This window comes from Urocitellus parryii, chromosome 1 (assembly GCF_045843805.1).
Source record: "Urocitellus parryii isolate mUroPar1 chromosome 1, mUroPar1.hap1, whole genome shotgun sequence".
In the NCBI taxonomy this organism is placed as follows: domain Eukaryota; kingdom Metazoa; phylum Chordata; class Mammalia; order Rodentia; family Sciuridae; genus Urocitellus; species Urocitellus parryii.
The window spans coordinates 100,425,300-100,441,213 of NC_135531.1; the positions used below are offsets into that span (position 1 = coordinate 100,425,300).

The 15,914-nt window shown below is 39.6% G+C and overlaps 1 protein-coding gene across 6 annotated transcripts in view; it reads left to right on the plus strand.

Moving 5' to 3' along the window:
- The first annotated feature begins 8,442 nt into the window (after positions 1 to 8,442).
- The window catches only part of Tcerg1 (transcription elongation regulator 1), a 65,140-nt gene continuing 57,668 nt past the window's right edge, over positions 8,443 to 15,914 (plus strand). For 4 of the 6 annotated variants that reach the window (XM_077801011.1, XM_026384355.2, XM_026384356.2 and 1 more), the window contains exon 1: positions 8,445 to 8,576. In XM_077801011.1, coding sequence (XP_077657137.1) covers positions 8,518 to 8,576 — 59 coding nt within the window. In that variant the 5' untranslated portion in view covers positions 8,445 to 8,517. Of the gene's footprint in view, positions 8,577 to 15,914 lie in introns of all 6 variants that reach the window. The other 2 variants (XM_077801018.1, XR_013343992.1) reach the window with 2 other exon arrangements.

Here is a 15,914-nt window from a genome sequence, read left to right on the forward strand (position 1 = left end):
CAAAAGTAAATGGATAATATATGGAAATCTGAGCATCAAATGGTTGATTATAGTTGATTGAAAACAATTTGCTCTATTAAAAATCCATGAATCAGAATAATACTTAAAGAGGAAATCAGAAAAACAAATTTGTTTCCAGATGAGATGCTTATCAAATCATCTTTTGTTTTGAAAATTGATGAAGGAAAAGAATTAAGCATTTATCTACTTTAAAAAATAGAATAGTATTTTAGGGTAACTAGCTCCTGTTATTGAAGGAAATATCTAATTTGCAGAAGGCTGTCAGCAAGTAAATGTAGAAGGTAATATAAAATTAGAAAATCATTAGTTTGCTGCCCTCAAGGAAAGTATTGATTCAGGAAAGGATAAAAGTTTTAAATCATTAGGTTAATGGTTGACATGAAGGTTGACCATTCATTCCATTTGGCCTGAGATGGTCCTAGTTTATGACTGTTGTCCAAGTATAATTATTAATAGTGCTCTTTTCAGTCTCAGTGTGATGGTTTGGATAATAAATTACAGGTTAACCTTATGGATAGTTAACTGAATTTATGAATGAAGCCAAAATAATATCATGAAGAAAATATTCTAATTACCATGGAAGCTTGAACTGTTATCATTGTTCCCCATATCAATCTCGGTTTCACTAAGGGTAGAACAAGCAGATATGCATGTCTCCCGATGTAATACAATAGAAATACATAGCACATTTATGAAGTTCTCCTGTTAGAAATCTTCAACTTTGGGCTGGGGTTGTGGCTCAGCAGTAGAGTCTATATTCAACTGGAGTCTGAAGTCACTATCCAAGGGATTTTTTTTTTTTTATAGTTGGGCACAATACCTTTATTTTATTTATTTAAAATAAATGAAATATGTGAGGCCCTGGGTTCAATCCTCAGCACCACACAAAAATAAATAAATAAAATAAAAGATATTGTGTCCAACTACAACTAAAAAAATAAATATTAAAAAAATAAAAATAAATAAATCTTCAACTTAAACATTATCAAATCTTCAGATCTTTCTGAAATTATAGAAAACACAAGGGTTAGAGGAAGCAATCAGAAAGACCCAGAAGGAAAAACTAGCTTGGCCTTCAGCAAGTCAGTGTCATGATAAAAGGGGCTGTTCTAATTTCAGAGTATCTTGGCATGGTTCTGAATTGGACCTTAATTTGGCTAAACTGCTGAAAGGGACATCTTGGGGACAGCTGGATAAATTTAAATATGAATTTAGTTTTACTGTTGATTTTGTTACATCTGAAAAAATGTGTGTACACACTTTTTTTTTTTTGTACTGAGGATTTTACTCAGGGATTTTCTACCATTGAGATATATTCACTGCCCTTTAATTATTTATTTTTTTTAATTTGAAATGGTATTGTTAACTTGCTGAGGCTGGCCATCATCCTGCCTTAGCCTCTGAGTGTTTGGAGTTACAGGCATGTACCACTATGCCTCACTTGAAAATATTTTTGCTGTGTAGAAAATTGTAGGATTTTATGAAGAGATACATACTGAATTGTTTAGGGGTAGAATGTTATGTCTATAATTTGCTTCAAGATACTTCAGCATCAAAAACAATAAGTTGGCAGGCAAAAATATAAAATATGTAAAACATCATGCACAGCATGTTCAGTGCCACAATATGTAGTAACAAGTGGTTAGAATATTCTAATATTGTTACCAAAAGTCTGGGCCTTCTGTCTTGGGCATTCTTTTTTCCCTCTTTTAGATTACTTGTGGTAACAGAAGAACACTGCCATATTGTGATCAGCTTCATAGAGAGGTCTGTGTGGCATGTCCTTAGCCTAATAACCTGTAATGAAATGATACCTGTCCATAACCAGGTGAGTACACCTGGAAGCAGATCCTTCAGCATCATGTGGTCTCTGCAACCATGGCCCACAGCCCAACTGCAACCTCAGGAGAAAACTTTAGCCGAAGATACTTAGGTGGTACCTGGATTCCCGATGTACAGAAGCTGGGGAATAATATATTTTGTTATTAAACTAGTAAATTTAGGGATGATTTGTTATACACAAGTAGATAAATAATTCAGATAGGAAAAATTTATTTGGGTGAAGAGGGCAAGAAGAGCATTATGGGCAGAGAGAAAACATGTGAGATAAGCATCCAAGATGATGGGAGTCTTTGAGGAACTAAAAGAAATCAAATATGATTAGAACTTATAAAACAATGAGGAAAGATAAAGCTGCAGAGATGAGCATGCTGTGGATTTTGAGGCTTATGAAGACAATGTCAAAAGTCTGTTCTTTACCCTTGAGGCAATGAGAAGTCCTTAAAAGGATTTAAGAAACCCGAGTTAAAGAGGCTTAACTGGCTGATCACAGAGAATGGAATCAAGGAGGCAAGAAAGGAGCCAATCTGGAGGAAGAGCTGAGTCACCGTCACCCAGGGGTGGTTGTGGAAAATATGTGCAACTGCCTTTCTCAACTCAGACTTTGAAAAGGTCAGCAGTGCTCTATGACCTGACTCTGGTTACACAAAATTGGCGCAGGGAATGACATACAAATCAACACCAGCTAATATGCTGGCTACCCAAGGACCAATCCGTTTCTTTTCTCTCTGAAGAATTTGTACTTGTAGATAATAAGAGATTTGGCAGTGATGTGCAGTCACTAGACAGCGAGGCAAGCTAGGTGTTGCTTTTCTATCCACACTAAATAGGATGAGTGAGGGTAGGACATGGGCTTGCAGAAAGAGCAGGCAAAGAGGAGGGAGAAGTCCTGTGGCCCAGGAAGGAAAGGCAGAGAAGGGAAGCTCTTCAGGTCCTTGCAGCCTTGCAGCTCCTGTTAAAGGTCAGGCCAACTCGTCTTCCTGTCCATAGATTTCATGAATTCTCTTTCTTCAACCAATACCCATTTCACTGGCATTGACTTTCGATTCTTTCCCTTGCAACCAAAAAATAAAAATAAAAAGTTTTTTTCATAGAATAGATCTCCACCTCATGATTGAATAGATAATTTGATTTCTATTTGTGGGAGTTATGAGGCAAATGCTCTGTTTTATGCTGTTGACCCTTCTGTATTACTGAAGGCATATCTTTGGAGTTCTGAAGATGCATTTGCTTCAGTTCAGGAATTCTCAGCTGCATTCAGGCAGTCCATTGCTGATTCAACAGAATGGTCAACACTACCATAATGATTTCTGAGTTCTCTCACATTCTTAGATCCTGTGGAGAATATGGGAGGTGAGAAACTTTTGTTCTAAATTCCATAATTGGGTCACAGTCCAATGAAGTAATAGAAGGGAGGCACAACTGAGATGCCAGCTAAAGAAGTATTGCTGGCTGTCTTCAGACACTGGTACACAATGGCAATAGCACGGGAAGACTTTGTATCCTGCTGATTGGAGGTAGAGCGTATTGGTTATGAACGTGGGTTCTGGGGCCTGATGGCCTCAGTCTGAACTCCAGTTTTCTCAATCACTGCTAACTGCATGATAGGGAGTAATTACTTAATCTCTCTGTGTCTGTGTTATCTATAAAGTGAAATAGTAACAATGCTTATATCATAAGGTTTTTTTTTTTATATAAAGGTTGAAATATGTTAACACATTCAAAGAGCTTAAAACTGCTGGGCACAGCTGGGTGAGGCAGTGCATGCCTGTAATCCCAGCAGCTCGGGAGGATAAGGCAAGATGATTGCAAGTTCAAAGCCAGCCTCATCAAAAGCAAGGTGCTAAGCAACTCAGAGAGACTCTGTCTCTAAATAAAATACAAAATATGGCTGGGGATATGGTTCAGTGATTGAGTGCCCTGAGTTCAATCCCTAGTACCCCGCCCCCCTGCAAAAATAAATAAATAATAACTGCTGGGCACAATGGTGCAAGCCTGTAATTCCAGAGACTCTGGAGGCTAAGGCAGGAGGATCACAAGTTCAAGGGTAGCCTTGGAAACTTAGTGCCAAAAAGTAAAAAAGCAAATTAAAAAAGGCTGGGGTTGTAGCTCAGTGTTAGAGTTTCCTTGGGTTCAATTCCCAAGTACTAAAATTAAAAATAAAATGCTAAAGCAGTGCCTTGTATAGAAAATGGTCGATATGTTACCTGTTAAATGAGATGCTTATATAATATGCTCAGCATACTGAGGACTCAGGAAATGTAAACTACTATTGTTATTTTTTGCTGTAATCCTGCATGTTGTTTTCATGTTTCCTATTTGTAGTAATATTTATCCAGATGTTATCTCTTACTTATCTCATTGTCTTCACATATTTGTGTGCAAAAAGCTAAAAAGTATCTTGCTTTTGACCTTTGTAAAGCACTATCAGACAAAATGCTTTATCTGTCTTATAATTTTTTATCTGTCTTAGTCCTTCAGACTGTTATAATAACATACCATATACTGGGTGATTTTAACCAACAGAGTTTAGTGACTCCAAGAAAAAGGTGCTAGAAGATTTGGTGTCTGGTAACGGTCCTCTTTCTCACATAAACTTTTTCTGTCTAACCTCATGTGGCAGAAAGAGTGAGGGTTCTTTGTTTAGTTGTTTTCTTTTTCATTCTTTTTTTTTTTTTTTTTTTTTTTTTGGTACTGGGGATTGAATCCAAAGGCACTTTACCACTAAGCCACATCCCCAGCCCCTTTTTATATTTTATTTTGAGACAGGGTCTCATTAAGTTGCTGAGGCTGGCCTCAAATTTGCAATCCTCCTGCCTCATTTTCCAGAGTCACTGGGATTACAGGCATGTACCAACACACTTGGTTTCTTTGTTCATTTTTATGAGGGCATAAATCTCATTTTTGAAATCTCTGCCCCTATGACCTAATTACTCTCAAATACCTCAGCTCCTCACATTGAGGGTAAGAATTTCAACATATGAATTCTGGGGGGACATAAACACTCCAATCATAGAAGTCTTAAACCAATTCTGTAAACAAATATTACTTAGTGATGGTTTTTAGTTGCTGTGTATGCCATGGTAAATAGCTTACATATTATACCTCATAATAATTCATTTTCAAATCAAAAAGCTGAAGCTATGAGAAGTCAAGTAACTTGTCCAAGATTATAAAGCCAATAGTGGGCAGAGCCAGGACTAGACACAACACCTTTTTATTTTAATTATTATTTTTTTTAATGCAGTGCTTAGGCTCCAACGCAGTACCTCACACATGGCAGGCAAGTGCTCTTACCATTGAGCTACAATCCAGCCCACTAGAGCCAGAACTATAGAATCCTGATCTCATTTACTCAAAGCCTATCAGCAACTGCTATCCATGATGCCTGTGAGGTAGCTGGATGTGTATCCAAATGACATTGTTTCTGGGGCTGGAGTTGTGGCTCAGTGGTAGAGTGCTTGCCTGGCATGTGTGAGACCCTGGGTTCAATCCTCAGAACCACATATAAATTAATAAATAAAATTAAAGATCCATTGACAACTAAAAAGTATTTAAAGACAAACAAACAACAAACAAATGGCACTGTTTCTCTTTTTAGATATTTCCAAGACTAGTGTTTCAAGAATAACAGCTGCACCTTTGCTGTAGACAATACTGGCCTTCTAGGTGAGTGTTGTTAGGATCTGGGGATTCAGCACTGAAAATCAAGTCCTTTGCAACTAGAGGAAAGAGGAGCAAGTGACACGTTACACAGGATATCTTTCTGATTTGGGTGAGATTTGCAATTTGGTGGTCTCCAACTGGCTTTGGTGTAAGAAGCATACCTGGACCTGAAGCCTGACTTCCACTCTTATCAACTTTGTGAATGTCACCTTGCACTAGTCATACAATATCTGAGCCTCAGTTTCCCCATTTGTAAAATGAGAATACACCTGCATTGTTGAGCTGTTGAGGGGATTAGAAATAATATATATAATGTACCTACCATGGGTTTGAGATAGGTGTGCAAAAAATAATAGTTAAAAAAATGCCTGATTCTGCATCGAAATGACTTCTCCAGGGTCCCTTCTGGGAAATATCTTCATAGTAGCACTTAAACTCTGATGCAATAATTTGTTTTAAGCCAACACTGTTTCTCCATCTCACTTTGATATACTAATTTTGGAGATCTACAATTCAATTGTTATCAATGGGAAATGGATGGTATTATTCTATTCTGAACAGCTATGTATTATTAGTATGTATTATTAGTAAGGGAAGAGTCATCAAGCTTTGACTATAGAAAGTTCATTTGGTCTCTAAAAAGATGAACTGAGTCTCTTTAGTTTCCCCCCCCCACACACATTGATTCAATAAAATGGTTCACTTAAGAATAGTGGTGTTGGGACTGGGGTTATGGCTCAGAGGTAGAGTGCTTGCCTTACACATGCAAGGCCCTAGGTTTGATCCTCAGCACCACATAAAAATAAATAAATAAATAAAGTTATTAAAAAAAAAAAAAGAATAGTGGTGTAGTCACAGCTCAGGTCAGATATTCACATGCTTTATACAACTATTGAGTGCAGACTGCCTGAATTTTAAGGAAATGCTTATGTGAATAAACTGTAACAACGAAACAATGAAATGAATGTGATATATATGTATATATTCTTAATCTATTTTAAAATAAGAGTATATAATAAGATATAAATATCTTAAATTTAGATATGAATAACAGTAAAAACTTGGGGCCGGGGATGTGTTTCAAGTGGTAGCGCTTGCTCTCCTGGCATGCGTGCGGCCCAGGTTCGATCCTCAGCGCCGCATACAAACAGAAAAATGGGTATCAAAAATTCTCTCTAAAAAATTAAAAAAAAAAACACCAAAAAAACTTCCAGGTAATAAAACTTTCAGTACTTCTGTAAGGAGTTTCTTCAAGTGATGGTTGATTTTCATCTTTTATATATTCCCATCACTCAGCTTCTAGAAAGATCTATCTTGAGATGTTGTTGTTGTCCCTTTTCCCCACCAAGAAGGAACTGGTTTGAGGTGAGCCATCTGTACCAGTATGTTTTCAGAATAATTGGCCAGGACTTGGGATAAGCTGATGTTGAAAAAGGGCTCTTACCCCTCCAACCTCCACTTTTAGGCAGACAACAGTTTGTTTATTTATTTATTTATTTATTTATTTTTTTTGAGAAAGAATTTTTAATATTTATTTTTTAGTTCTCGGCAGACACAACATCTTTGTTGGTATGTGGTGCTGAGGATCGAACCCGGGTCGCACGCATACCAGGCGAGCGCGCTACCGCTTGAGCCACATCCCCAGCCCCAACAGTTTGTTTAGACATCACATCTTTAATGAAATTTTCATTATCCTTTTCTTCTCCGATTAAAACTACACCTTCAGCCTTTGAACTTTTTTTTTCTTTGATACTGAGGATTTAATCCAGGGGCGCTTAACCACTGAGCCACATCCCCAGCCCTTTTTATTTTTTATATTTTTTGAGACAGGGTTTCCCTAAATTGCTGAACTTGCCATCCTCCTGCCTCAGCCTCTGAAGTGGCTGAGGATGACAGGTGTGTGACACCCCGACCCGGCCCTTTGTAACATTTTTATCCTACATGATTGACTTTGAATATTTAACTGGGATTCAGCATAGCATGATTTTTAAAAATTGAAATATAATTCACATACAATAAAATTCACTGCTTAAGCATTACAATTCAATGGTTTTTAGCTTATTTACAAAGTTGTGCAACCATCTAATTCCAGGTCATTTTCACCAACCCAAAAGAAACTCCATACCTGTTAGCAGTCATTTCCAATTCCTCAACCCCACCCCGCTCCTGGAAATCGCTATTTTCCTTTCTGTCTGTATGGATTTACTTATTCTGGACATTTCATATAAATAGAACTATATACTATGTGCCTTTCTGGCCTCTCAGTACGTTTTCACGTTTCATCCATTTTGCAGCGTGTATCAGTACTTTCACTTTTTGACAAGTGCATTTTGAGACTGAGTGGGAAACGGTAAATCTGTAAATTGCACTCTTCCCTTTTCCAATTTACATTTCTTAATGCAGCAACTTATATAATGACCAAAGATGGTAACTAATTATTTAGCATAATTGGGAAGTATGTTTGTCATTCATCGTATATTATTTAATAATATGCATACATAGAGTTACTGTAGAGCTGGGAAGTACTTGGTTCCTTAGTAACGCTGTGATTGGTCTACGCGCGACCTCTGTCGATTTTGATTGGTTCACCCGAAGAACGTGGTCTCAGTCTGAGCTACTAATGGCCAACATGGCTCCACAACTAGCTCCTGGAAACCAGCAGACACGTGGCTACCAGAGGCTGGGGCGAAGGTGGGAGGACCTCGTTTTCCTTACCGCAAGGGGGCGCCGGTTGCTCCTCGTTGCCACAGTCTCATTTCCCAGAAAGCCTCCGACAACCAATCAACTGGCTGTCTCAATACCGCTTTCAAAGTCGGCGGGCCCTTCGGCCAATAGTAACGCAGACACCACCCCTAACCTTAAGATTGATGGACAGTTTCACCAATTATCTCATAGAGCGCAAATATCTCCGCCTCTCTCGCATGGGATTGATGATTCTTCTGACCAATAAGGAGCGCCACGTCGGCGGGTGGATGAACGCGGCCCTCTGTAATGGCGGAGCGTGGCGGGGACGGGGGGGACGGTGAGCGGTTCAACCCGGGGGAGCTCAGGTAAGCGACGCTCCCTTTCCTCACATCTCGGCGCGCTAGAGTCCCAGGGATTACATCCGCTTGCGGAGATCCGGGATGGACGGTGGGCAGGAGTCTCGGCGGCTCTGGGCGAGGACCGCATGGGGTTGGCGAAGGGGGAAGGAGAAGGTGGCTTGAATGAGAGACACGGGCCGCGGCCTCTTGTGTGTTCTCCGAAGCTCCCAGCGGGTTTCGTGGGACCTCGCCTCCCCTCGCGACCCGCGGGCAGGGTCTGGCGCTCTCGCTGTGGGGCCCCGCCTAAGCCGCGTGCCGCCTCCGCCTCGGCCGACTTCAGCCTACATCAGTGTTACTCCCGGCTGCTCCGTTGGCCCGGTTTCCTCACCGGCGCCCCTTTACTCGGCGGCTAACTCCCGGGACCTTTCGCCCTTTTTGGCTGAGCCTTTTCTACGCCCTCCGCGGCCCTTTGGGGCCTCCGCGTTTGTCTTGTTAGCCTGTCTCCCACATGACTTGCAGCCTTAACTTCGTGTGGCTTTTCTTCCTTTCTCGAATCTTTTTTTTTTTTTTTTTTTTGCATAATATTCTGTAGTTGTGAATAGTCACTGCAGCAGCCATTCGTTAGGCGCTTACGATGTGCCAGTAAGTCCTTACTTAAGGTTTTCTCATTTACTTCTCACAACCATTCTTTGGAGTAGTTGCTATTTTCATTTTGCAGGCCACAGGCCAGAGGCATCATCACTTAAGTTACTAGCCCATCCCGAGCAAACAGCCTCATCGAAGTTGAGTCTGTAGAACCGGCGCGCATGGGTGGAATTGTGGCTCCAGGAAGTGGCTTGAACCCTGGCAGTTAGGCTCCAGAGCCTGCTGTCTTGATCTTACGCCATTGCCCTAAAGAGTGCAGTGACCTTTCTTCCTTTGGAACCTCAGTGCCTATGGAATTTGTAATTAAAATTCGATAAAATAAGAATGACCTGGGAGAATCTTTTCTTCGTAGGTGATTTTTGCAGAAGAGAAGAGGCACTATGCTTTATGTGTATTAGCTATTTTTTTTTCCTTGTATGGGAACATTGACAGTTCAGATATTCAACTCCCATTCTGAATTGAGCTGTTGTGTAAATAAAAAAGAGCTGTGTAGATTATGAGGATTCTATCATTGTTTAGGACTTAAAGTGAAATTGTCAAAGGAAGTGGATATTGTTATTGTTTAGAAGGAAATAATGTCTTTTTGATTATGAATATGAATTGGCACAAAAATCCCTACTTTGGCAGGAATACAATTTTGTCCTGTTTCAGAGATGAGTCTCAAATTCTTCTGATGATCCTTCTCAAATGTACACTAACAAATGATCAAAGTGCATTATTGGGGTCTTTTTAGTGATGCAAAATTATTCTTTGATTTTGATCCCAAAAGGTCTGAGATAGATTTATTAGGGAACACTTTGCATTTTAGAGATCTTAGCTTTACAAAAATGAATAGCCCTGTAGACTTATTAATAGTCTAGACATTGTTGCAAACTGATTTTAATAGGGCTTTAGATTAGGTGGTTCTTTACCTCTTAGGTTAGAAGTTGCTTGCAGAACGCATTTGTTTTAGTGTTTCGCATGATTTATAAATTAACTGTTTATTTAGCTGTTTTGATGGCAGAAACTGGGGCTTTGTTTTGAAACCTGAATGAATTTCATGGTTTGGCAAATAAATGAAGATAGGAGATTTAGAGATGATTCACCTATTGGATTTCATTTATCATGTGCTATGAAACTTGTAGGAAGTAAAGTCCTGAACCAGACCAAAAATGGTCTTTGTCTTCAAGAAGTTTCCATTTTAATTAAGGTTGATCTAAATTTTAAACTGAACCAACCACATCTGAGAGGAAATTAGCTTACAAGTGTGAAGTGGCTTATGCAAGGTCCCTGGATAGTGGTAGGGTCTAGATTAAAATCTAGGTGTCTTCACTCATACTTTCAACAATTTACCTCCTATATATAGGTAGCATTTTTTACGTTCTTGCCCTTTTAAAGTATTTTCAGTCTTGTATTCACCATTGAGGTGATGGTGTATCTGGATGGCATACTTCCAGAAAGAAAAAAACACTTGTATTTGCATGGTGTTCTGGTGAAAATTTTTTGTGTGTGCTTCTATTCACACAAGTAGGCTTTTGGTTCTCATGCTTTAAGTGGTGGAAATGCACATTTCCTACAATAGATGGAAAATTGAGAGGCCTAAACTTCACTTATTCCTTTATGATTGAGGGCCACTAAAATAACTTTTAAGAGTCATGTATAGATTTTCACCCAGGGCCTTTGTTTACCTATTAATACTTAATGACAAGGTACTTCAGATTTAAATTTCCTCTTATAAAAATGGGAATAAGAAATATCCTGGTGTTACTGCTACTTTAACAAATTATTGTTCTGCTACTTTAACAAATTATTGTTTCTTCTGTCAAATGTGTTATTGTGAGGATTAAGAAAGTTAGTACAGATAATGTTCATATAACTGTGCTGCTAAATTGGAATTATCCAGTGTGTGTTGCATACTATCATTATTGAACAATGTAGTACCACAGTATACTAAAGGAAACCATACACTAGTGGGTAGTTGTAATGCAAAAGTAAACAAGTGGAAGTTTCTTCATCGCTTTTATCATAATTGAAAACTCAAGTTGGGTAATGAGCCAGAGAGGGGCTGCAAGAGGCCAGAGGTAGGGAAAGAGTTTGGGGTAACACTTGAACTGAGCCTGAATAATGAGAAGCAACTAGTCAGTCATGTAAAAAATCTGGGAAGAACATGTCAGGCATAGGGAACCATAAGCACAGAGGCTTCAAAATAAAGAACTAGGGCTGGGGTTGTGGCTCAGTGGTAGAAGGCTTGCCTAGCATGTGTGAGGAACTGGGTTTGATTCTCAGCACCACATTAAAAAAAAATATATTGTGTTCATCTACAGCTAAAAAATATTTAGAAATTAAAAAAAAATAAAGAATTGATTCCACAGTCCTGCTGCAGCAAAATAATGGGGCGGGGGGTGACGATCAACTTGTGTACATTGATACAGCAGGAGTGGGAGCCATTTATTGTAGGACAAGAGGGGTATATATACATTCCACACAGCTTATCTTAATTAACATAAACTAGATATAGCAGTCAACCAATAAGGAATCTCCACACTTAATGGCTGGCGTTATTTCACAAACCACTCCCTCTGGCAAAATGCCAGGCACTATCTTGACTTGTTTACAGACCCTAACATTTTCCCCTTTTGTTTAATTTAAATAACGACCATAGTGGTTTTTACACAAACACCATAAATAATCTGCTACAAGCAGAAGGGGAGGATACACAATGCCACAATACCAAGCCAATTGATGGTTCCATGCAAGAAACCCTTGGAAAAATTATACCAGCAATGACACCGTTAGCAAAGAGTTACAGTTTGTTGTAGATTACAGTTTGTTGTCTCAGTCCAGGTAAAGCATTGTCTCAATAGATTAACTCACAGTCCAGGTAAGTTCTGCAGGCAGCTAGCTTAAATCACAGTCCAGGTAAGTTTTGCAGGCAGCTAGCTTGATCCGAAGTCTCGTCCGGTTCTCAGCAACACTGGAAATTCTTCCACCCTTGTCCTCACTGGCACTGGGATGAAGGCAGGAACTCTGGCAATGATGCTAAAGAAAATCCTGTAGTATTCCAGCAGGCGCTAAGAAAACAACCTTGTGAACAATTTAGCACATATAAGCCTTAATAGTGCTCATTACTCATTAGCTTCCAGGTGTGGGAGAACCATTGTAGTTACTGGCCTTGGAAATGATCAAACTTCAGGGACGCAGGCCATCTTCCCCCTGCAGCGTCCTGGGCAGCCCCAGATGGCCCTGGGGAGAGTCCGGGAAACTGCCACTGGGCACAGGGAGCAAGAGCCTGTGAGACTGTGCCTCCGGGTCAGTTTGGATTTGGGCTCTCGAAGTGGCGTCCCACTCCCGGGTGGGGAAGAGCCGGCTGCTGCCACTTGGAAAGTCCTTGCTGCGCCATGACCGGCTAGCGCACATGGCAGCTGCCGCACCAGTCCACTAACAAAAAGTATTCAGTAATAGCCTTTTGCTGCAACTTTTTCCCTGATAATCCTTCTTCTTCTGAACTTTCTTTTTCTTTCTGACTAGAGTTCCTGGGCTCTTATCAACACATGCCCTAACTATTCTTGGTTCCACTGGGGTGCCTTCTCCCCTTAGTAATTTACTTAACACCCCTTCCATATTTTCGTCACAAAGACAATACAACATTTCAAGACAAAACAAGACACAAACATACTGTATCAATCTTCTCCGTTTTCTCAAAATGGCCATTTTTCCTCTCGCCCTATCTGCCTAGGGACAAGCAGCTTTGTTCCCGTCCTATCTAGGGACGGGCAGCTTTTCCTCGTCAACTTACCCCCCCCCCCCATGTCCCAGGGCTTCCCGTACGGGCCACCAAATGCCACAGTCTGGCTAGGCACAAAATCACAAGCCAATTGAGCAGGAACAAATTTTATTTCCAAAACTCCCGCGAATGCCACTCACGCGGCCTTCTCCCAGGACACACTACCCCAACTGGAAATCCCTCCTCCGGAATTCCCTCCTTCCCTCCTACCGCACTTCCCCAACCAATGGGAACTCTCCGGGAGGTGAGAGCTCCAAAGTAGCAGACTGAGGCGGACAGCAGGGGTCTAATCTCCAATTGAATGCACATCTTAACATAATCATTATCATCTCAATGGCTTCTGGCATCACCTTTCAACCAAAAATGCCATGCGTCATTCCTACTTGGCTATGGCTCTCAGCATCTCCCCCCTTCTGTTTAATTAAGCACCAAGCATGTGGCTTAGGGACTGTGCCTGTTAGGCTGTCCAATACTACATATGGCCCTTACCTGTCATCAGATGAGCTGACCTCAAGGTGTCAGCCTCCTGTCTTAGGTTGGTCCCACTGCAATTGGATCATACCCGTCACTGACTACAGGTCCAGCATACAGCCATACTTGTGGATAGGCTTATGCACCAGTGGAGGGGTGAGGTTCTTTGCCTCACCTCTGTTGGCCCCCAAATTTGGCCTTTGCACCAGTGGGGGGGTGAGGTTCTTTGCCTCACCTCTGTTGGCCCCCGTTTACAGACCCTAACAAATTGAAAGTATTTGATGATCAGGAAGACTGGAGTTTGTGGAAAGGTTGACAAGGGCCAGGTTAATACAGGGCCTGATAATTTATAGTTAAGTTACTAAAATTCATGCTATTTGACACTTAACCAGTACTATTACTGTACTGACATTATTACAGCAGTAATAGTACCTAGTATTATGTAGCTCTTAGTTTTAGTTGCTGTTTCAAGTACTTTTATTAGTACGTTTAATCCTCACAGCAGGTTCTGGTGAGGTGGTTGTGATAAAGCAGAGTATATAAAGAACTCAACACATTTTCTACACATAACTGACATCAGAAAATGGCAACTTTAGGCTGTTGAAGGAGGAAATTATGAGAATTTTGTCACCATTTTAGTGGCAGACTTTTGAAAGCCATCTAGTCAAATAAGTAAGTACTCTTTATGGGTAAAACACTATTAGGTTTTTGTAGGGAAATGAAAGTAATGGTAGTTGAAGTAGTTTTATTGGATACTATCCTAAATGTTTAACAGATTATTTCAGTGAGCAGGAATATGAGGTAGGTTTTATTTCTATTCCCTATTCATTTACATCTGAGGAAATTTGACTCAAATTATGTAATTAGCCTGATAACAAAAGGCTATGACTTTTTCTTAATTTTAGAGCCTAAATGCTTTAAGCTATTAGCAGGAAGTATGAAATTCTAAAGAAATAAATATTGTAGTTTTGGGGGTTTTTTGTTTTTTGTTTTTTGGGTTTTTTAGAAACGAGAGGCAGACTGAAAGGAAATCCAAGATTAAGGTATATCATTAACTCAAGTCTGAAACAATATCTTTCCTTGGTGATGAACTTTTTTCTGTCCTAAAGGTTAAGACATTCTTTAAGTAACAGTGGCTATCTTTTGGAGGTGCATATATTTTGAAAATGACCTGGTTATTCTGATATAATCCATATTTTACAATCACTATTTTTGACTCAAGCTTTCCAACATTTGGAGCATTAGGATCACTTGCAAATTTGTTTAAATATGTTTGGTATAGCAGTTCTGGGTTTGTTGCGTTGGGTTTGTTTATAATCCCATTCTTCTAGAAGATACATTGGTTCTTCATTAGCAGTTTTTCTGTATGTCAGAACTGAACTGTGGTATGGAAAATTTAGAGAAAGGTCAAACGAAAATCATAAGCAAAGGGTTGAAAAATGTAGGAAAGTTGTACAAAACTCAGCCTGATGAGGAGAGAATATAAAATGATTATTTTCAAGTATACGTGAAGAATGTAATGTTAATCTTCTTTTGGGAACTTAAGTGTAGACTGCATGTATAATGTAGAGATTTACAGTAGCTACTGGGAAGCTCACTGAATTGACTATGGCAGATTGAGACAGGTTCTCATAGTGTTGCCAGGCTGTCATCAGATTTGAAATCCTCCTGCCTCAACCTTCCGAGTATGTGGGATTCTGGGCATGTGCCCATGCCTGACTGTAGTAAAAATAATTTATTATGAGATTCAGCATACCCTACTTATAATGAAGCTTGGGTACAGAATCACCTATGTATTTTTTGGTTTGTGCAACAAACACTCATTGCATTTTGTCCAGACCTAGCTGCTGGGGATATAAGAGTGATCAGAAATCCTACTCTGGAAGGGCTTACATGACACCATGGTGTTAAAGAGCTGCTGTCTTTGTGTGAATATTGGTTTTGCCACTGACCCACCTTTGTTACCTTAGGCATGTTATTTCACTTCTCTATACCCTAGTTCCTCATCTATAAGATGAATTTAGTAATAGTATCTGTCTCATAGGATTGTTATGATTAAATGACTTAATATTTGAAAAGAGTTTAGAGCACTGTCCCTGGCACATATTTAGCACTTTGAAGTGTTAATGATGTTTATTTGTTTTAAAGCACTGGTGGTGGTGGGGATAGATAATGCTATCATTTATGATATTATCTATTTGCTTGAATGCCATGGAGAAAATACTAGGGTATTTAGGTAGAGTGGAGCATAGGTCAGGATGCAGTGCAGGGAAAGGCTTTCCCTTTAAATAGAGAAGACCAGTGATTTCTTAAGCTAACTCTTCCATCCCTCCTTTAAAAACTTTGTAATTAATTTTAGACTTAAAAAAATTTCACAAATAAAGGTAGAACACTTGTTAATATTTTTCCTCTTCTGCTTTATTATTTGCGCTCTCCTTTTTTTAACTGAACCATTTATAAGATAATATTTTGTGGCTTTTTATCTC